This window comes from Natrix helvetica (assembly GCF_964273705.1).
Source record: "Natrix helvetica genome assembly, chromosome: 2".
NCBI lineage: Eukaryota > Metazoa > Chordata > Lepidosauria > Squamata > Natricidae > Natrix > Natrix helvetica.
In genome coordinates, this window is record NC_138552.1 from 235,264,487 (window position 1) to 235,287,594 (window position 23,108).

At 42.3% G+C, this 23,108-nt stretch overlaps 1 protein-coding gene across 2 annotated transcripts in view; it reads right to left on the minus strand.

Moving 5' to 3' along the window:
* Positions 1 to 23,108, minus strand: part of LOC309387836 (uncharacterized protein) — an 82,058-nt gene that overhangs the window by 9,835 nt on the left and 49,115 nt on the right. Inside the window, exon 4 of one of the 2 annotated variants that reach the window (XM_081944715.1) lies at positions 14,381 to 14,434. The exons of the other annotated variant lie outside the window; for it this stretch is intronic. Coding sequence (XP_081800841.1) covers positions 14,381 to 14,434 — 54 coding nt within the window. The remainder of the gene's footprint in view (positions 1 to 14,380; positions 14,435 to 23,108) is intronic. 2 annotated transcript variants of the gene reach the window in all.

The following is a 23,108-nucleotide window of genomic DNA, read 5'->3' on the forward strand; positions in this document are numbered from 1 at the left end:
ACATAATTTGATATTATGTCCCTCACTAATTTGGAATTGTGTTCCAGAACAGTTCCTTCACCCAGACACTTTCTAAGCATTCACTTCTGGCAACGGCTCAAGTCCATTACATTGTAGATGATCTGGCATTCTATCTCCTTTAAAATGGTTGAAGTTCCAACTTACAATATTAGAAAGGATAAATACTTGTTTAGTTCCCTCATAGGGCAGTTGCAATGTTGCTGGGGTGGCTTTATGTGAAAAGGTCAAATAAACATGCCAATGTTCTCATTAAGGGCAAAAAAAAAAAATACCCCAGAGCTAATGTATTTACAAAGTTGTCAGGTGGCCACTGGCAACTGTACAAAGGGATAACTAGACAATGCCCAATCTTCTTTGAAAAGCTCTTTACAAAGAGAGCCTTTATGCTCTGTTACACATAACCAGGCATATTAGAAAATTAGCTGGATCTTGATTCTTACATCAAGACGAGATAGTCATAGCTTTTATTTAACCCCACTGTCTTTGCATTGAAAAATGATTTTGTTATGATATAATACAAAAAGAATACTTCAAACACAAGTAAAAATATATATATTTGCATGTGTTTGTATCAACAGAGCAGACTGGGATATTTTAAAATATGTTCCACTTATAAATTGGGCTGTTAACAGATAGATGCCTAATTCCCTTACATGGATAAAACAACAGAATTGTGACTCATTAGCTATCTGCTTCACTTAATTTGGAAATGAGGACAATAGGTCATTAACTTTACTTATTTTCTCTGGATTTTGCAATCTTTGTGGATCTCAGAGAATAGTTTATGTGCACCAAGGAATGTATCTTCTCTTATTTTCATGTCTATAGTTTCCATTCCAATGTTCTCTTGCTTGTATGATCCAGATTGCAATGCTGCTTTCCCTGTTTTTGTAGCCAGTTCAAACAACTTTCCAAGAGAAAGAACGTTGGTCTTACCTGAACGTTTCTTTTCAGGGGGAGAGAGGGAGTGGTCACGTGTGGGTATTCTCAAAGCCTGATTGGTCCAAAGACTGAGAGTAAACTTCTTAAATACTCCTGCCTTCCCTTCTAACCCAGTTTCCTCGAAGGCGAACGACAGAACTGCAACAACAAACAACAAAAAAAACCAACCGAAAAACACCCTCCCCCAGGAATCACTGGTCTTCCCCTTGGCCTTGACAACCTGGCCAGGGCAGGTCGTGACCACTCCCTCTCTCCCCCTGGAAAGAAACGTTCAGGTAAGACCAACATTCTTTTTCCAGTGGGAGAGAGGGAATGGTCACGTGTGGGACATACCCAAGCTTAGTCCCAGGGAGGGATAGAATTAACAGCTAAGGCCCAAGGGGAGTATCAGCCACCACCCTCTGCAGGACCCTCTGACCAAAATAAGCATCCGCTGAGGCGAACGCATCCAGACAATAGTGTCGGATGAACGGCGTAGGGGACGCCCAAGTAGCGGCTCGGCAAATGTCCTCGAAAGGGGCCCTAGTGGCCCAAGCCGCCGTGGTAGCGGCACTCCTGGTGGAATGGGCCGCTATCCCCGATGGAACTGGCCTCCCTGCCGCTCCGTATGCCTTCATGATGGCCTGTCTCAGCCAACGGCCAATAGTGGCCGAAGACACCCTGGCCCCCAATGTCCCTGGTTGGAATGAAACAAATAAGGCTTCCGTCCGACGGACCTCCGCCATCCGATGGAAATAAATACGCAAGGCGCGACCCACGTCCAGTCGGTGCCAGAGTCTCTCCCTATCATTGGAAATTGGGCAGGACTATCTCCTGCGCCCTATGGAACGGGGTGTTCACTTTCGGGATGAAAGTAGGATCAAGACGCAGGACGACCCTATCCTGATGAAAATGGCAGAGATCATCCTTGGCCGAAAGAGCCCCTAGTTCCGAAATTCGCCAGGCTGAAGTAACCGCTACAAGAAAGGCTACTTCAAGGGACAGAAATCGCAGATGCACTGACCGAAGAGGCTCGAACGAGGGTCCCATCAGGCTCTGAGAACAAGAGGAAGGTCCCATGTTGGGAACCGATGGATAGGGGGAGGCCTGAGATTAGCGGCCCCCTTCAGAAACCGTTTGATCAGGGGGACATGAGAGAGAGAAGAGGACCCCCCCCAAGACCGAAGAAAGAGCCGCCACCTGACGACAGAGAGTATTGTGTGACAGCCCCTCGTCCAGGCCCTTCTGAAGAAATTCCAAGACATTCGGAATAGTGGCCCTGGCAGGGGAAATATTAAGAGTGGAGCACCATCGGACAAAGGCGGAGTTGTAAATCCGGGTCGTTGACGGCCGCCTCGCCGCCTCGATGGTGCGGATGATCCCAGAGGACAAGTTAGCCCCCCTCAGGATCCGCCGTTCAAGAGCCAGGCGGTCAGATAGAGCCAGGTGAATCAGAACTCCCTGCCGCAAGACCACCTCTTCCGCTTCCACCGCCTGGATTTCTAGGAGTGGAGTATTGCCTGCTCCATTAGGCGGCAGCGTTCCATGCTCCGGGACGGAGGGAACAATCTGAAAAGGTTCGGAGGAGTGGAGAGAAATTCCAACCTGAGTCTGTGTCGAACCGTGGCCCTGACCCACGCGTCCGACGTGATCTCGTCCCATTGATCCACGTAGAGGGACAGGCGGCCTCCTATGGGACGACTCGGGTTCGAGTCATTTCCCCCTATGGTAAGGGCGACTGCCTCCGCCTCGAAAGGGCCGTTGGGACTGGTGTTGGTACCGGTTTCTGTCCTGAAAAGAAGACCTGGAGGACTGTCTATCCGACCTGAAAGAGAAGCGTTGGTTATGATCATAGTCAGGGGCCCTATATGTCTGCCTACGATAAGGGTGAGACTTAGACTCAGGCTTCTTGGCATTAGAGGGGAGAACCTTCTTTTTATCTTTGTTTTCGACCAAGATGGGGTCGAGAGCCTCCCCAAAAAGATTAGGACCCTTGAACGGGGCAGCTGCTAGGTTCCACTTGGCCTTGTTATCCATCTGCCAGTTACGCAGCCACAAAAGCCTGCGGGAAGTAACCGAAGTGACCAGGGCACCTGGAGCTGTCGAAGCCACATGACTGTGGCGCGGTAGAAATAAGAGGCCGCGGCCTTTATGGCCCAGGCGATGGGGTTGAAATTCTTTCTCAAGGTAAGCTCTGCGCGCTTATCCTCCGGCTTCAACTTGTCAGCCGCATCGCCGGACACCACCGGCGAGGAAGAAACCAGAGTGGCCACCGGGGTGTCAATGCTGGGTAACTGAATGGCCTGGGCAAAGGTCTGCTCTACGTTATAGAAGCGTCGGTCATTACTCCCAGGGTTCGAGAAGTTAAGAGGGACGAGCCCACTGGTTTGTCAGGACCTCCATAAACAAAGGAGGAGCTGGAATCTCCTCCTTGTTCGTGGCTGTGTTCGAGAACATGGCCATGTCAGGATCCCTAGGCGGGGGGACCGAGGGATCCCCAGTCCCAACCTTGGTGGTCTTCCTAGCCTTGTTCAGAAGAGTCTTGAACATGGCTGGGGCAAAGAGGCCCGAAGAAGAGGGAGCCTCTGGAGGAGCCGCATGCTCGTCCTCCGAGAAACTCATGTCTTAGAGATTCTCCTCTCCTGTGACTGAAGCTTCGCTAACCATAGATGGAGAGGACGCCCTGTACTGGGCGTGGCCCGAACCTCCTGGTCTGGAAGAGTAGGAGCTCCTATCCCGCTGGGCGATACCCTGCGAAATGGCTGCAGAAATAAGCCTCTTAATACTCTCTGGAAGACGCTCCAGGTCTTCCATATCTCTATCAGGGGAGCTAGGCCTCTGAGGGGCTAACCTGCACGAAGAACAAGGTCCCTTGGACGTACCTTCCAAGGGATCCGCAGAACCCTGTCTAGCTAACCTTGGAGAAACTGAGGGGGAGGGTGACCCCCTCCGTCTGGAATAGCCGTGAGACCTGTCAGGTGAGGCCGAGGGAGAAGAAGGGCTGAACCCCCTAGGCGAGGAATGCACCAAAAAAGGCCTGATAGGAGACCGGGATCTGCTCCTGGATGCAGGCCCTGCTGCCTTGGCCTGCTTTTCCCCCCTTGCAAAAGTCTTTTCAAGGGCCCTGTGTCTCCTGGCCTCCTCCCTTTTGGAGGACCTAGATGGACGCTGGGCAGCGCAAGGCCTTGATGTGGGAGCCCGATTCAAATCCCTGTTCAGGGCCTCCCTCACCCCCTTCCAGGCCCTCTACCTGGCCCTGGGGAAGTTTCGATCCCTCCTCCATTGCCCCACTCACGTGTCCTGCGGAGGAAGGAATGCAGGCCTCTGTAGGCCCCACTGGGACCTGGGTCTTCGGATCGCGCTAAGGGAGTCAGGGAAAGGTTGTCCTTCGGTCTGGCCCCCTCCTGGGTGCAGCCTCTCCATCTTCCAGTCGAATAGGGAGCCTCGCGCACGTGGCGTCAGAGAAAACGGCCGCCAGAGAAAGCGCAGACGAAAGAGGAGAGCCGGAGTGCTTAATCGCGGCTCTGCCTGGCTTCCCAGAGCCAATGCCGCCTTTTCAGCAGTCGGGGGAGGCCGCGCGGCCCCCAGGCATGCTCTCCCTCCCCAATGAGCCCCCTCGCAATCAAACAGTTCCGGAACGCGCGGAAAAAACCACCCGATCAAGTGCCGGCTCCGCGGCTGGCTCGTGCGCTCCTCGTGGCGTCGAAACTGCTCCACTCTAATCTGCACGAGGGAAGGCTGCCTCTCCTGCAGCCGAGTCTGGAGCTGGCACCCCCGCAACCCCGGGGATCGGGCTGAGGACGGGAAGAATAGTTGCCCCACAGGGCCCGCCTGAGGCACATGACTGTCCCTTAGGGCCGCAGCTGCAAATTTAGAATTTAGAGAGGTTGAAAATGCCCAATTAAGCCAAATAAATATCAGATTGACCTAACCAATTTCCTACCTATGATTCTCAGCAGTGCTTAGACCAAGAGACTGAGAGGAAACTGGGTTAGAAGGGAAGACAGGAGTATTTAAGAAGTTTACCCTCAGTCTTTGGACCAATCAGGCTTTGAGAATACCCACACGTGACCACTCCCTCTCTCCCACTGGAAAATCATGATAGTTGGATGAAAACTCAAGGCTATCTGAATGAGATTAATCTTTGGCAAGCAATGGAAACAACTGCCATACCTTTAAGCCAGAGGGCTAATGAAATAAATTGTTCAGATACTTCTGGAATGAGGTCAATGTCAATTCAAAGACTTCGCGAAGAAATTTATTTAATTGCAGAATAAAAGTACAAACCATGAACATGCCGAAGTAGTAGCAATTCAGTTCCATTGAAATAATATTTAGAATTCCATTTTTGATATGAGTCAGTCTAGAAAGTTATCAAAGATGAAGCAATACCATACAGGAAGCAATATTGTTTAAAAAGTCGCTAGCATAACAAATATGGGATTATAGCCAACTTGTCCCAAGATGGTCATTCCAGGTAAATTGAGACTATAACCTTCTAAATTCTCAGTCAATACAACAGTTCTTGAAGCTACAACATAATAAAACACTTCAGATGGAGAAGACTGATCCAAGAGAACTAATGTTTATTTAAGCTGCTAACATTTTCACAGCAGGCAAAGTAGATTTTTTGTTAACGTTCAGGCTAATTTTACAGAGGACCATTTGGATTTCCCATAATATCCCATCAAAACTGTATTAGGAAAACAGCATCTATGTTATACTGAGTCAGACCTCTGCCCTTATTTAAATATTGTTCCACATAACTGAAGCACAGCAAGCTATAAGCCATTTGCATCAAAATAAATAAAAAGGCTCAAGTGATATCTGCTTCTTCAGTTAAAGCAAACTACAATTTTCCTTCCTAAAAATCTCAAAAAGTGCTGCCAGCCAATATAAGATGACGAAAATGCTGATAAGGCAAACTTCCAGCTCTCCAGAATTTCAGACACAGGTCTTCTCCAGTCTTGCTGGAAATTCCAAGAGATAATAAACCTGTGTTCCTTACCACTGAGCTATAGAAATGTGGCAGCACCAGCCTTCCACCAACACAAGGTTTGAAAGGGTGTAGCTTTGAAAGCTGCTGCTATATGTGCTTGTAAGGCTTTATGGCCTTTTGTGTAATGCAAATCAGATGCTAACCCCAGGATCCACAGCACAAGGAATGAATGGCTTCCTTATGGCTAATGTGCAATGAGTGAAGATGCTTATGCATAGAACACCCAATAATTTGCATTGGTTCAAAACGCTGCAATCCCATAAAGCTAAGCAATCCAAGGCAGACAATATTATCCATTCAGAAAGGCATTAGTGCTGACATGCCAGCACAGTACATTTGCCTCTGGAAAAACTGCTTTACTAGCAGAGGTCAAGGATAAGAATCTTAGGTGTATTATACAGCAAAGGGGTTAAATGAAAAAGAATCAAATTCCCACAAGCATCACAAAGAAAAAAAGATCACTGACAAATTACTACTTCTGTAGAGGAAAATCTCTTTCTCCCGGAACACTGGATGAAATTTCCATCAGTTTATTCCCAATGTATTTGAAAAACAGTCATGTAATTGCCTTCCTCCAACATTATAAATGTATTTTTTATAAATATATCTATTATTGCATTTCATTTGGTATTAAAATCGAATATGTATGAAAACTCTGTAGATCTCTGGGCATGCATTGATAATTTTGAAAAAGTATGTCTAATTTTTCCTATTCAGAGATAAATTTCAGAAATGTTATTGTTGGTTTTTTCAGTGCAGAATTAAGCCATACAAATCATTTATGCAGCAAAGCATCAAGGGATTCCAATTGTCTGGATTTCTATAAAGCGGATTTTGATATAGGTATATATCAAAACTGACAAGGTAACACAAACATTCTAGCTATCTTCTCCAACTTAACCAGTTAATTTACTGTATTTAGAAAAAAAATCATGTATGCAAATATATACAACAAAATTTGTTTTCATTATTGCAACCCATACAAATTAACATGTGGGTGAAATTCTAACAGGAGGAAGGATCATCTGCTTGTAAGGAGTTTCCATCCCTGATTCCATCCCTGTTCAATGATGGGAATTCATTCCTGGAGCATCTTTAATAAATGGCAGTTTACCCTCTGCTTGAAAGAAAGTCTATAGCCGTGATGGCGAACCTATGGTACATGTGCCACAGGTGGCACGTGGAGCCATTTCTGAGGGAACGCAAGGTGTTGCCCTGTCAGCTCGTGTGTCCTGATTTTTGGCTGTTTTTCGCCATCCGGAGGCTTCAGGAGGCTGAAGCCTGGGGAGGGTGAAAAACCACCCAACACGCAAATCGTAAGTTCGGGAATGGACTTCCGGTTTGCATGTTGCGCTGTTTTTCACTCTCCGGAGGCTTCAGGGAAGCCTCCTAAAACATCCAGAGAGAGAAAAGGGGCCCAACGGGCAACTCGGAAGTCAGTTCCTGAACTTCCGGTTTGCGTGTTGGGCCGTTTTTCACCCTCCCCGGGCTCCTAGAAAGCCTCTGGAGCCTGGAGAGGGCGAAAAACGGACCTACCGGGCCCACCGGAAGTCAAAAAATGGGCCGTTTCCAGCCTCCATAGGGCCCCCAGGGAGGCCGTTTTAAACCTCTCCCAGGCTCCAAGAAAGACATGCGCACATGCGTGGGGCAGTGGGAGAGAGGGTCATGTACGCATAAGCAGGGGGCATGGCTCCTAGGGGATTAAATTATGGGGGTGGGCATGCCAGTGCACGCGATATCACGCGTGCACATGCTTTCAGTGCCTTAGGCGAAAAAGGTTCGCCATCACTGGTCTATAGGTTTCCAAGATAGCTTGTTCCGTTACTGAGCAATGCCTATTGCCAGAAAGTTCCTCCTAATGCTTAACCTAAATTTCTTTGCCCTTAACTTGATTTCACCATGCTTTCCACTGCATCAGAAAACTAAATTGATCTTTATAAGTAATTCCTCTGATTCTATGATACTCATCTTTCGGTACAGAATCTTCATTATATAAAACTACATTCTCCACAATTTTTAAAAGTTCCAATTATTCATTATTACCACAAACAAAAAGTCTATAGTAACTATTCTTGCTCTTCTTTTCTTTCTCCTCTCTCCAACTGCTTTGCCCTGTTACACCATATGGATAAGAATTACTAAAAACCAATAGTCAGGAGGAAAAAGCTACTTGTTTAAGTAGAAACACCTTCAAAATAGGACTTAAACTGTTCCACCCTTAAATGCTTGACCCATACAATTCTATTGCCTGACTTTTTAGTAAGCATTTAGTCAAACAAATAAGCAGATTATTGAATAACAAAAATTACATTAGCGATTAGGTTGCACTATATCTGGGTGGACTAAGTGTGTGTGTGTGTGTGGGGGGGAGAGCTTTTGTCTAGTTTCCTACTTTTACACTACAAATATTTATTCCAGTAACACACCAAAAAGTCAGCATACCTAAAAGAGAATAAACATAGACAGTTAAAGCTAATCCGAACATTGTTTTGATTTTTAAAATGAAAGGAAAGAAAGAAGAACTATCCCAGTAGCTAAGATAGAAGTTTCAAAGTTTTGGAGAAATACTATTTAGTTCAAAGTAGTTTCAGATACATGAGTACATAAACTAGAATCCTTAAAGAAAAAATACCTAACCAAGTATATACTTCCAAGTTATTGATATACACCAAAAGGATTTCACAATTCATACTTTAAAATGCTCTCAAGTTTTGTAACAAGAAGAAATGTAAACATAATTTACAGTAAATGTAAATTTACAAGTAAATGTAAACATAATTTATGTGATCCTCATTATGGATGAACATATGTAGTAGGTGAATTGATACAACTTTTTCCCCCTACATTTATGGAAGGTCTTCATTCCAAAGTTCATTATTCAAAAAGATATTTCAAAATACATTAACAATTATTTCTTTTATCTGTAAATTTATTCTCCATGTTGTTAGTGCAGTGGTCTTGCTGGGGTTCTTCCAGAGGCCTCTCCATGGGTAATAATGACAGTGGAAAGATATGGGGCATGCCTTTTCTTCGTCACTTATATTTCTCACCAATGGCTACACAGGCTTGTTGAAAGTTTTTGGGGTCTTCAGTGCATCTATTTCATATTTTCATCCTTATAATAATGACTTTTTTGTTAAAAGGAAAAAAGAGAGGGAGGGAAACGTAGGTAGGAAAGTTCATAACAATGGTGTATGGACCCCATAAAACTCAGGATAATAGGTAAGAAGAGAACATTAGACAGGTAGTCCTTGTTTAATGACTGTTTATTGAGCAACACTGAAAATCGGGCTATATCTTTGCCAATCAGTCAGCATAATGCAGGGGTATCCAAACTTGGGAACTTTAAGACTTGTGGACTTCAACTCCCAGAATTCCCCAGCCAGCAAGTCTTAAAGTTCCCAAGTTTGGACACCCCTGGAATAATGTATTATTTGTAATGGCAAAGGGGATTTTTAAATCAAGAGTTCACATTGATTGTGGACTTAAAGAACTCAATAGAACTCAAGGGAGGATTGCATCAGATAGTAAGTAGATTCAAAAGGTAGATGCCATAGAATACTGGAAATGATCAGCTGCCAAACCAATTCTACCCAGTACATTTCAAAGATGTGTTCATCTATGAGAAAGAGAAATGCATGGGCCACAATCTAAATGAGCATCATATAAATTCTGCAAATAAATGTATCGTGTTCAAATTCTAACTTATTGTCTACCAGAATATATCAAAATAGATTATTCTTTCTACCATGTATCAAAATAATTATTGTTTTTTTTAGTTCTGCTGATGATGGGAATGTTATCTTTGACAAGCTAATTTCCTACAGAAGGACCCCTCATTTCAACTGTGAGCTAAATAGTCTCCTTTATTGAAAACAACTAAAGTAGATTTCAGGTTTTACTAAGTGTACACTTTCTTATATTATATCCATTAACTGGTTTCTAGATTGAGTTTTATTGCCAGACTATGTGTATAAACACAACAAATAAATTATTTGAGTAGCTGCTCCTCTCTCTTCAGTTATATTGTCCTTGATTATATTGTTACACAGTATAATACATCTTATTCATTCTTGGCACAAGGCAAAACTTTTGCCAACAATGTGAAGTCTTGAATGCCTACTCAATTCCAAGGTGAAAAATAAGATTGTTGTTTTAAGAGGGCATAAAGTTTCACCTGTCTACACTGGCCTTTCAGTTTACTGAAAGAAGAATTAAGACAAATTGTTTGATGATTCTGGTCCAAATCCAAGGAACTAATGGTATCAAGATAAGACATAATCTTTCTCTTTTCTGTTCCAGCTTAACTTAACATTGCAAACAGCACAAATGAAGGGAAGAATTGTATGGCACTTAAATTACCAGAAAAAAAGAGAGATGAAAATAGGGGAGTCTTTTCTGTATCTAGAAATTCTCTGATTCATGTAAGGCAGGGGTCCCCAAACTTGTCAACTTTTAAGACTTGTGGACTTCAACTCCTAGAATAGCATAGGTGGCTGGAGGAGTTGAAGTCGCGACGATACGACGTGCGATCTCAATGCTTTGAGACCACACTCGACACTTTTGCCACTGGGTGGTCCAAATGGACCTAAACTGTCCCACAGAGACAGTGAACAGGAAGAATATGTCTTGTTGATCTCAGGGACATCGCAAAGTCCCTGACTTATCCAAGAGAAAGTCTTCAAGCTGGTGACAAAAAATCCAGCCATTTGGCTGACGAAGTTGGGGCGACTCCAAAATGGAAGGATATGGAAAGAGAAAGTGTTTCTAGCTGGTGAGGAAATTTTACTGTTTTAAGAGTGACTGCCTATAAAAAACTTAAAATAAATTCAAATTGGAGAACAGAAGAAATAAGCGGCAGAATAAAATTTGGAATGGTTTTTGACAGGGGGTTATCTTCTTTTGAATGTTATCTTCATGGACAGAATTTATGTAAGACCTTTAAAACGAATGGACTAAGCCGCCTTCTTTTATTTTCCTTTTTTTTTCATTACTCTCTGCAACCTATGGTTCAAAATCCCCCTCTCTCATTACTGTGGGTGTTTTTCTAACTCATTTAAGAATTGGACTTTCTTTTTAATTTGAAATACAAAAAAGACATTAAAAAGAACTTTGCAACATTCATGAGTCCAAATCATTACTGACTAATAAACTGCAAAGCAAGTATGGTATTTTCACCTTCAAGTTTCTATTGTTTCTTCCATACGATGACAAACACAGTTTCTCCTTCTTTATAAGGCCTATTGACAGAGCAGAAATACGTTTTCCCCCTGCATGGTTATCCCTGGTAATAAATAACTAATACTTCTTAATCACCTTAAATATATTTAAAAATCACCACACATACATTTGGCTTAATTATCCAGAAATGTAATTCAAGCTGCTAGCTATTTCCTTTAAAGTTCTACATGGTTTGGAGCCTGGCTATCTTCAAGAACTCTTATTCCAAATAGAAACTGCCTGCCCCAGAAATACTTTCTCTTAAGGGGTGGTGGGTGATGAGCATTTTGTACAGGAGGTTCCCTTGCGTGGAATGGACTCCACCCAGAATAAAACCTGTATGCTCCCAACATTTACAAAGTGTTTACAAATTGGCCTAGTGCAAAACCTTTTGGGAACCAAAGCAGGTGTTAGGTGGCTGTACCTGCACAACTTAAAGGGTGCTAGTAATTTTTATTACTAATTCTGCTTGTGATGATTAGATCGGTTGCTTGCAGTTGTTTTATGGTTATTGCATTTCATTACTATGTTATTCTATCTGTGTGCTTGTAAGCCACTTAGTGTCACAGTGATTTGAAGTGGCATACAAGCCTTCATAAAGAAAATAAATGGCTTGCATATAAACATCTTCTGAAATGTTCTTGTGATATAATTGGGCAGTAATACAATCCATCATTGGCTTAAATGAAGCGACCTAGGAGAGGGTGGATTAAAAAACATGGATTTTGCAAGAGCCGAGTATAAAAAAAGGAAATATATATTAATATACCATTGTCCCATAATAGGATTATTACCTTCAGTTATTAACTTATCCTACTAGTTTAATCCATAACATTAATTTATTCTATAACATACTAATTGATGTCTTTCTTTGGCTATCCCAGCTGAATCTTACAGACATTTTTTTTTTAATTTCCTAATTCAGATTATAAAAATATGAAAGCTCTTTTTTCTTCATGCTTGGAAGTACTGGGCTTATTTACTATCCTCTTTATCTGAAAGGAGGTACACAAAATATCCTCTGGGGCAATTAATAGTGTATCCTTAAAGAATTCTTCAAGTGTTGGCGTGTGCGGAAGCAGATAGGCTCACTCTTGAACTTAAAAATAAAGGGGAATCAGAATATTTTGAAGTCTGGAACAGATTTTATGATTGGTATAAGACAAGGTGACAAGACTGGAACAAACTGTATATATTGTGATTGGACAGAAGGATAGACAATTAAGTAGGCTAATAGTATTAAGTAGGCTAATAGTTAATGGTTGAGACTAGCTGTATATAATGTGAATGTATGGTCACCTCGACTTGGCGGTACTGCATTGTTTTAAATGTAAAAATAATAAAAATGTATTTTTTTAAAAAAGAATTCTTACATTTTACAATTTCTACTATCCAGGAAACTATGACAAAATGATATGTGTGTGTGGGTGCCCAATTTTTTCAGGGCAAATGAATACCATGCTAAACATTGATTTCCAGAACATAAGCGGGGCAAGGACAAAGAAGTAGGAGCTGAAACTTACATTTTAATTATATTTACCGTATTTCTCAGAGTATAAGACACACCTTTTTTCCTCAAAAAAGAGGCTGAAAATCTGGGTGCATCTTATACATCGAATGCAGCATTTTTTGCCTCCTGAAGCCCCGCCCCTTCATCAAAAGGGCTGGGCATACCCTTATGGAGGCTTTCAGAGACCGGGGGCTGGGGAGGGCAGAAATGAGCAAAGAATGGGCCATTTTTTGCCCCTCCAGCCCCCAGCAGCACTCCATAAGCCTCCCTAAGGCTATGCATGCAATTATTTTTTACAAAAAACGGGCACGTTTTCACGAAAAACGGGCTGGTTTTTTTGCTCATTTTTGCCCCCCCCTGGAGCACTCTGCGAGCTCCCCCCCAGGCTATTTATGCTTTTTATTTGAAAAAAGAACAGGCCCGTTTTTACAAAAAACGGACCGTTTAGGGAAGGCTTGCCAAGTGCAAAAAATTTTTTTTTCCTTTTGGAAAGCTCTTTAACTGATTGATGGGAATTACATGGATCAAATGCTGTGCCAGCAGGAACAAAGTTAGGTGCTGCAGATTGTCAGCGATTTCCTTCTCCAGCACATGGATAAATACACCTGGAAACATCTACCTACCTACCTACTCTCTTTCTCTCCCTAACTACCTACTGTATTTCTCTCTCTCTCTCTCCCCCTCTATCTACCTACCTACCTATTCTCTCCCCCCCCATCTACTGTATCTCTCCCTCTTTCTATTTCTCTCTCTATATCCCTCTACCTACCTACACACACACAATCTCAACCTATCTACCTACTGTATTTCTCTATCTATCTATATTTCTCTCTCCCTCTCCCTTTATCCCTACCTACTTTTTTAAAAATTTGACTCTTCAAAACCTTGGTGCGTCTTATAGTCCGGAGTATCTTATACTCCGAAAAATATGGTAAATATGAATTTAAATGGAAAAAAATATCAATAACCTCAGATATGCAGATGATACCACTCTAATGGCAGAAAGAAAAGAGGAACTAAAGAGCATCTTGATGTGGGTGAAGAAGGAGAGTGCAAAAGTTGGCTTGAAACTCAGCATTAAGAAAACTAAGATCATGGCATGAGGCCCTCTCAATTTCTGGCAAATAAATGGAGAAGTAATGGAGGTAGTGACAGATTTTATTTTCCTGGGCTCCAAGATTACCGCAGAGGGTGACTACAGCCAAGAAATTAAAAGATACTTGCTCCTGTAGAGGAAAACTATGAGAAATCTAGACTGCATACTAAAAAGCAGAGACATTACCCTGCCAATAAAAGTGCCTAATGCTGGGAACGATTGAGGGCAACGAAGAATGGAATGACAGAGAATGAGGTAGCTTGATGGAGTCACTGAAGCAGTCGGTGTGAACCTAAATGGACTCTGGGGGATGATAGAGGACATGAAGGCCTGGAGGAACGTTGTCCATGGGGTCACGATGGGTCGGACACGACTTCACAACTAACAACAATGAATTTAATTACATTTTCATTCAATTAATCAAGTTCAGTTAATATGATCATCCCCTCTATATTTAATTCTTTGCACTTCCCAGTGTATGCTACTAAAAACCAAGAACTTTTATAAGGGAACTGGAAGGCCCTCAGCTATGGACTTTTGCTCTATGGAATGCTTATGATTTTAACACATATGAAGGAAGGGAAAAGAAAAATGTATTTACAGCTCAACTTACGTGGATTTTGATGATCCTTGTCTTTGTACCACAATTCTTCTTAAACAGCATCTTCTAAAAGAGAAGCAAAAACCTAAGGTGAAAGTCAGCTGAAGCTTGAATAAGAAACGTAACATCACCTCATAATGAACATCAGTGGAGTACTAGAAAAGAGTTCATTAAAAGAATTTTTAAAAATCCCACACTGAACTTAAATGTTGTTTTAGCTTTAGAAATGGGGAGCAGCTCAGAATGACTGTGTCATCTCCAATGAGATAGAAGAAAGAGAGTAAACTTCCGGCTGTAAGTAAGTCCTACTAAGGCAATCTAAAAAGACTTTAAAATAAGTTAATTTAGCAGCAGCCTAATGTGCCAAATTCTAGTAAGTAAAGCTCCTATTCCCCATGCCAGGAAAAAGTAGTATCAGCTACTTTTCTAGACTTTATTAGATTTCTATTAGATGCAACAAAACAAGATCCCACAGTAGCCAATTCTTATTCTACAATGTCATGTCATAAAATATCTTCCCATTTTGTTAAGAATTTGTTTAAACTATTTGCAATAGTTCGGGATGCCAAGTATTTCTACTTGAAACTTCCTGCATCTGCTCTTCCTTATTTAGCAATGTGAAAGAAATCTGACATAGATTTGTAAGAGAATTGGTCTTATAATGGACTGCACATTTGCAGTAACAGTATAAAAAAAATCTGATGTTTTCATTCTCATCAAAAATCTGCAAACAGAGATGTCTCCTTGCAGAAAAGAAGTATGCATCACAACAATTTGGATTAGAATAATTTGTGTATATTAGAGAAATTAGCATGTTGAAATCTCCAGTAGGGAAATTTGGGAATGGCAAACTCCCATGAAGTCTATAGCTGACTTTTAACTGAAGAAAGAGGTGGGAGCGCCTTCCCTCTGGAATGAGCTGCCCCCGGAGCTCCGCATAATCCCTGACCTCCGGTCTTTCCGACGCGCCCTAAAAAGTTGGCTTTTCCAGCAAGCCGGCCTGGCCTGTTAATGTTAATTTTAACTTATTTTAAATGTATTGTTTCTTTTAAAAAAAAATCGGTTTGCTTTTTTTTGGAAATGGATTTAATCTTTTTTTAACTTTTGAGATGTGTGTTTTTAATGTTGTACGCCGCCCTGAGTCCTTTTGGAGAAGGGCGGCATATAAATCCAAATAAACCAAATAAACCAAACCAAACCAAACCAAAGATCAATACAATGAAAATGTACAATAGTAACACCAGATTTCTAGAAATATCCCTATTTATTAGATTTGTATCTTGCCTTTCATTCAGAGTGTGAGACAAAAGGTATACCACACAATAATCAGGGATGGCAGAGAGTAGATTTGAACTTGGGTTGAACCCGATACCAATTCAACCCTTTAGCTAGTATACCACTGTCTTAAGCTTACTAAATCAGTCATCTCCCCACTTTCTGCATCTCTTCTAAGTATCTGCTTTATATGCATAACAACAAACATTAATTTCTACTGTCATGCAGTAGAGCCATGCAACAGCTTCTCCAATCAGTTTCAAAAGTTAAGTGTGGCAAAGGCCACAGATATTAAATTTGTTCGTTTGTATCCTGCCTTTATTATTTTTACAAACAACTCAAGGCAGCAAACATATCCAACACACCTTTTCCTCCTATTTTCTCCACAAGAACAATCTTGTGAGGTGGATTGGGCTGAGAGAGAGTGTCTGCCCAAAGTCAGTCAGCTGACTTTCATGGCTAAGGCAGGACTTGAACTCGCTTTCTAGCCTAGTGCTTCACTTACTAGACCAAACTGGCTCTTATCCTGCCTTTCCTTTGGGAAGTCAAGAGAGAGAATCTCCCCTCATTTTACATATTGTATGAACCAACCTGTGGGTTAGGCTAAACGGGGAGAAGTTGAAGTGTTCAAAATCACCAGCAGGTTTCAAGTGGAGATTTGAATCTTGAGCTCCCCAGTTCCAATTTAATAGATTAACTATTATACTGTGCAGGCTCATTGTGAGGTAGCAATTCATACCAAGAATGGTTAATATCAAATTACTTCTTTCAGTGTTAGCTTATTTTTTTCTTTTACACCTTGGACTTCTATTGCTTTTAGTGAGATGGACTGGCTTTTTCCTCAACATTCAGACCTTTCAGTAATTTTTGGTAGCCAATGTTTCTCTTCTTTCTCATCACTTTAAAAGCAGTTTCCATTCCCATGCTTCTTTAGCCCCTTTTTCTACTTCTCTCATGTGCCAAGCTGCATAAACCTGTTCAATTACTTATTTTTCCTGCATACTAAATATACTATTACTTTGTCCCTGTGGCATACTCAGCTTGAAAGTTTCAGAGGACTGAAAGTGATTTTGTTGAATCTTGGAACATGGAAAATGCACAAAATGCATTGTTAAGTTATACCTCCTGAATCAACAACCATTATATTAATTCCATATACAATAACACTTAAAATTTCACAATCATCTTGTTTCTATATAGAGAATCAGTTTGGTAAAGGCACAAGGCTAGAAACCAGGAGACTGTGAGTTCTAATTCTGCTTTGGCATGAAAGGTGGCTGGTGACTTTGGATCACACACTGTTTCTTAGTCCATAGCGTCAGGGTCAGGCAACAAGCTGGTTGGTCAATTCATATCACCACCAATTAATCCATGCTTGCTGATTTGAAAAAAGCAGACCCTGAACTTTTGGAAAAATGTTAGGAAGGAAACAAATTGTTCCTAGATATTCTGAGAAAATCTATTGTGCTTCAATAAGGAATTTTCAATGGAAAAGTGACAAGAAGCATAGTAAAACACATCTGGGAGGCATCAGATTAGTGAAGAAGTAAATGACCAAACTCGTTTATCTTCCTATCCCCAAAAACAATAAAAAAGAAATCCCTTTCTTCTTGTCTTTTTAAATTACAAGTTGGGGGCAAGCATTCTCTCTCAAATTTTATTGAAAACAACACTTCATGTTTATATTAGTTTAAAACACTGGGCAATTTTATATCTAAGACTTAAGACAATTATCAGTTACTTTGCTACTCTAATTTTCTACAGTCATACCCTACAAACAATTATCTGGCAAGTTAGAAGCTGAAAAGTTATTTGGAGTTGACATTCTTCTGTTTATTCCTAACCATCACATTACTATTCCTATGTTGATGTAAATTATAGAGGCCGTTAGTAAAATAGCAGAATTTTTTGCTAACTAGTCCAGATCGGAGTTGATGGCAATAGGTAAAAATTTGATATACAAAAATTAGAAGTTGAGTGGAATAAATAATTAGAGGGTCCTATATTGCCTAGACCAGCGGTGGCGAACCTTTTTTGGCTCACGTGCCATAAGGGGGGGGGAGCGCAGGGGAGTCATGCGCAGGCGCACTGCACCCATAATGCAATGCATGACCCCCCCAGTGCGCATGCGCGCATGAGGTGCCCCCCCATTTTTCCATGCTTTTTTCGCCCACCCCAGGCTCCAGAGGCTTTATAGGAGGCTGGGGGGGGGGAAACAGCCTCCCCTGCCCCCGGCCATCTGGAGGCCGTCCGGAGGCTTCAGGGACCTTCAGGAGGCTTCCCTGAAGTCTCTGAAGGGCAAGAAATGACCCTACGAGCAAACCGGAAGTCATTTCAAGTCACGACAAGATGATGGTTCCATTTAATAAAAAGCCTGAAGGCTTGATTAAACTTTTTATTTATGAGTGAATTTTCTATACACAGACTTTGTATGGATTAACAAAATAAAACATAGGAAAATATCATTGCTGTGTTTCTTTCACCTAGAGATTGGAAGATATTTATGGTACATTTTCAGGTGGGAGAAAGTCCACACTTTTCTGAAGCCTGACTTGCAAAAAGCCAAGAAAAAAACAATCATGTGTTTCCCTTACGATGTTTTCCACAGAGCTAAAATTTACTAGACAATCTGGGACCCATCAGGTCATCATTTCCGAGATATTTCCTTGTAGGAAAGTGTCAAGGAGCATTAGAAATAACAATTGTTTGACTATGGCTGACTGTGGTAGCATGACAGCACTGAAGAAGTCACAACTTTACCCAATTTCAATTCCATTTGAGTTATGGTTCCCAGATTCTCAATCTACTGTATAAATTAATCCATTTGAGGACATTCATTCCACAGTTGTTGCTCTATGACCGTGATGGCGAACCTGTGGCATGCGGAGCCATATTTGGTGGCATGCCAGCCATCAGTTCAGCGTGCATGCGTTCATGCGTGCATCGGCCAGCTGATTTTTCGCCCTTCCGGAGCCTCCAGTTGGGCCGTTGGGGGGGGGGGGGTCGCCCTTACTCAGCCTACGGAGCCTTTCCTGAAGCCTGGGGGTGGCAAAAATGGCCTCCCCTGGCCTTCCAGAGGCCCTCCGGAAGTCAGAAAAAGATTGTTTCTGTTTTGGTTGGGCTGTTGCGGCCATTTTTCACCCTCTCCAGCCTGCAGAGGCTTTCCTGAAGCTTGGGGAGAGCGAAAAATGCCCCCAAAGAGCCAACTGGAAGTTTGAAAATTATCTATTTTCAGCTTCCGGAGGGCCTCCTGGAGGACCAAGGAAGGCCGTTTTTGCCCTCCCCAGGCTTCAGTAAAGCTTCCGGAGCCTGTGGAGGGGTTGCTGCGCGCATGCGTGAGGGGTATCACATGTGCATGCACAAGTGGGTGGGGAAATTGAGTGGGCAATGTGTATGTGTGATAGTGCATGTGCGGACAATTTTGGCATGCCATAAGAAAAGGTTGCCCTCACTGCCCTATGATGCACCATTTTGGCCAATTGAAGATTATAAACAAAGGGAACAGACAGGAGATTTTTAGTAGTATATAGATCATTTGAGGAAGCCACTAGTAATCCTTTCAGGTAAAAATGGGAAAGTGTCATTGACTTCCACGTTAAGTGTGACTGAACAGAATGATGTGAGTTGTAATCTGACCCATCTGGAGGGCACCAAATTGCAGAAGGAGGAGGCCAGCAAATCTGAATCATAAATCTCTGTTAGGGTTAAGCAGAGTAAGCTCTCCTTCTGAAATTGCATTAATTTCCTGTCTCTACTCAGACTGGAGATAACCCAAAGCAGCTGGTCCTGAGGTAATCCATTCTACTAGGAGGATCCAAGAAATCAGACTGGAGCATATTCTTGGGAACAAGAGAAGAAAAAGAACAAACCAACAGATGTTACTTTTTACAGTACTAGCAAAATGCCTAGTTCTGTGGCCATGGCCTGCCTCCCTCCTTCCCAAGAATCCCAGACAAGATATATTTAGAATGGAAAATGATGAACTAAATTCAATTATTCTTCATAGGGACTTGTAACCCTTCCCCTCAGAGCAAATTAAGCAACAGGGGAAGCATATCTTTGCAGATTAGCAAGGAGAAGCATAAAGCTGCACAGCATACTTTGAGGAGACATTCTGAGGCAGCCAATTCTCTCTTGCCCATTCAGTGGTCTGTTTTCCTCATTTCATTCAGGAAAGTGGCACCAAATCAGTCCTATGCTCACAAACAGCAGGGCTGAGACAACATTAACTCCATAGTCTGCTAACAGAAAGAATGGTATATAAAACAGAGGGTGAAATAAAGAGTGCTGAGCTAGACCTAAATTCTACATACTCCATATAGACACACATACCCAGGTCAACTCTTTTTTTCAAAATCAAAATGTTTCTCTAACACAGATAAGGATTCAGGGAACAAATATTTCACCAGCAGTGAGATGCAGTGATAGCAAAATACATACTTCTTCCCAGTGACGTGCGGTGAGGTTTATGGCTGGTGAGGCTGGTGACGTCATCAGGAAGGCGGGGAATGGGACCACGTATGCTGGAGGCTGAGGCTGCCTCAGCCTCCAGCACACGCGATCCCATTCCCCGTCATCCAGGAGCGCCGACAACATTTCTGCCTCCGCAGCTCGCGGGCGCGGACGGATGGAGGTAGCCAGAGCGACGCCGAGGCAGTCCAGGTGGACAAAAAAGCGAGCGAGCGAGCGAGCGATGGAGGATCAGGCAGCCTGATCCTCGGTCGCTCGCCCGCCGGACTGCCTCGGCGCCACTCTGGCTACCTCCGTCCGTCTGCGCCGGGGAGCTGCGGAGGCAGAAATGTTGTCGGCGCTCCCGGATGAGGCTTTCGTGGCTTCGTCATCCGGAAGCGCCGACAACATTTCTGCCTCCGCAGCTCCCGGGAGCGGACGGACGGATGTATATAATATTATAATATTGCTGGTTTTGTTGTATTCGGGTCTTTTCCCGTGTAAGGTTGAGATTGTCTTTGCAACGTTTCGGCAGGATCTCACCTGCCATCTTCAAGCTGTGGGCTTAAAATGTGATCGGAGCTGCCGTCTTTCTGTAAGTCTTGGTGGGAGGGGATGGGGTGCTGGATTTGTTTCAGTAAGTGGAATGATTGGTTGTGTGGTTGTATCATGATTGGTAGATTGGTGCTGATTGGTGCAGGCTGTGTGTGCATTGTTGTTTTGTATTTTAACGGCTTGGAAACCAGCCCTAGCCAACAAACGAACACCACCCACCACCCAAGCCGTTAAAATACAAAACAACAATGCACACACAGCCTGCACCAATCAGCACCAATCTACCAATCATGATACAACCACACAACAAATCATTCCACTTACTGAAACAAAGCCAGCACCCCATCCCCTCCCACCAAGACTTACAGAAAGACAGCAGCTCCGATCACATTTTAAGCCCACAGCTTGAAGATGGCAGGTGAGATCCTGCCGAAACGTTGCAAAGACAATCTCAACCTTACACGGGAAAAGACCCGAATACAACAAAACCACCATACCTACACCTGTGAAAATCTACGAAAACAAATATTATAATATTATATATATATATAGTATATAATATTATATACTATTATTTCATGAATAGATGTGAGGCTCTGCCTCCCCTGCCTCTCCTGACCGCACGTCCCTGCTTCTTCCATATCAAAATGCAATAGTCGTGGTTAAAAGCATCGTGGGACTCCTAATTCTGGCCTGTAAACTCAATACGTCCAGCCCAAAACCATCCTTTTAAAAAAAAAAAACCTCTACACAGAATTAGGACTTTACGATAGCAATTTCAAATTGATCCCATGGGGTTTTATGGCCACATGAGAGATTAGGTATTTGGTGTTGCCATGCTTGCTGCTATAGTAGCTGCATGTGACCTTTAAGCTTAGATACCAAGAAGTAATGTTGCCATCTGAGCCAAAATAATATCAATTTAGTCGAATGGAGTTCCACATGTTTAGAACATCCCTGGGCATACTTTGCCTCAAAATCTTCAATCCTAATATTAAACTAACCCTGAGGTACTGTTGGTGGGTAATAAGGACAGGGTTTGCTTGATCTTTCAATATGCTTTGCAGGGTTGCCTCTCTGGAGGAAATTCAAATTTAACATCACAAGTTTGGGTTGAAAGGGCAAATCAAAGCTCCTTGAAAATCTCAATTACTCTCAACATAGCATTATTCACATGATCTTGCAAGATTCTTAACCAGAAATTTAAATTTCATATTTACAGAGGCTATAGGCACAGACTTAAAAATGGACCTAATAAATAAACAGTGGTTGGAAACTAATCAAGGAGATTAGTTCTTCTCAAGGAGAGAAGCAACCAGGTGTTAAGGAGAAACTTTCCAACAGTGAGAAAAATTAACCAGTGGAAGAGCTTGCCTTCTTGGGTGCTTCATTACTGGAGGTTTTTTAGAAGAGACTAGACAGCTATTTGTCTCAAATTGTACAGGGTCTCCTGTTTGAACAGGGGGCTGGGCTAGAAGACTTCCAAGGTCCCTTCCAGCTCTATTCTATTTTAAAACTTAATACTATGCCTGTTTCTAGACAGCATCTGGAAATATCTGGATTACACGGAGGTATTGGTGGATTTTGCTTTATTCATCAGATAAAATGAAGGGAGCACAATAACAAGGGGATAAAGCTGAAATCCATAGATATTTATTAGGAAGCATCCCACTCTTTGACATATTTATGTAAATAGCTTTCATTTATACGGTCACCCATGCCAAACAACCTTGGGTGGCTACCACATTTAAAACATTAAGAAAAATGCATCAACCATAAAAAGAACCATATGTAAAAACATATATGTTTTTATTCACATAAAGCACTGGAATTGATAACTCCTATGATTGATACTAACATGTACCAATGGTACATCTGGCCCAATATTCAAGGAAACAACCAGGTCTTCAGCACTTATGAGAGAAAGGCAGGGTTTGTGCCATCTAAATCTTGAGGATGATGGTAGTTCATAAGGTAGGTGAGAGAACAGACCAAGCATGCACATTCTTGGTCCCTAAAAATGGCAATGTTTGATATATGGGACCCTGAGCATGCAAACTCTATCTAATCTTATTGAAAATAGATGATTCTTCAAATATCTCGGTTCTATGACAGAGGTTCTTTATAGATGACAACTTGCAACTTGAATTTCTCCCAGAAGCTCACTGGTAACCAGTGTAACAGTACTGCTATTATATGAGTGTACCAAGGTGCACCCATAATGTTCTAGCTTCTGAATAGTCTGCAAGAGAAACTCCATGAGGAGCATGTTGCAGTAATCCAGGCAATATATCACCAAGGCATAAGCAACTATGAGCCAAGCCTCCCAATCTAGGAACATGTGCAAAAAAAAGAGAGAATGGATTTATGCAAGGATCTCCTAGTCACAACTATCAACTGCTCTCCAACTGTACACTAGTTCTAACTGAGGTAGTGTGGCTCCATCCAGAACCATGGAAGT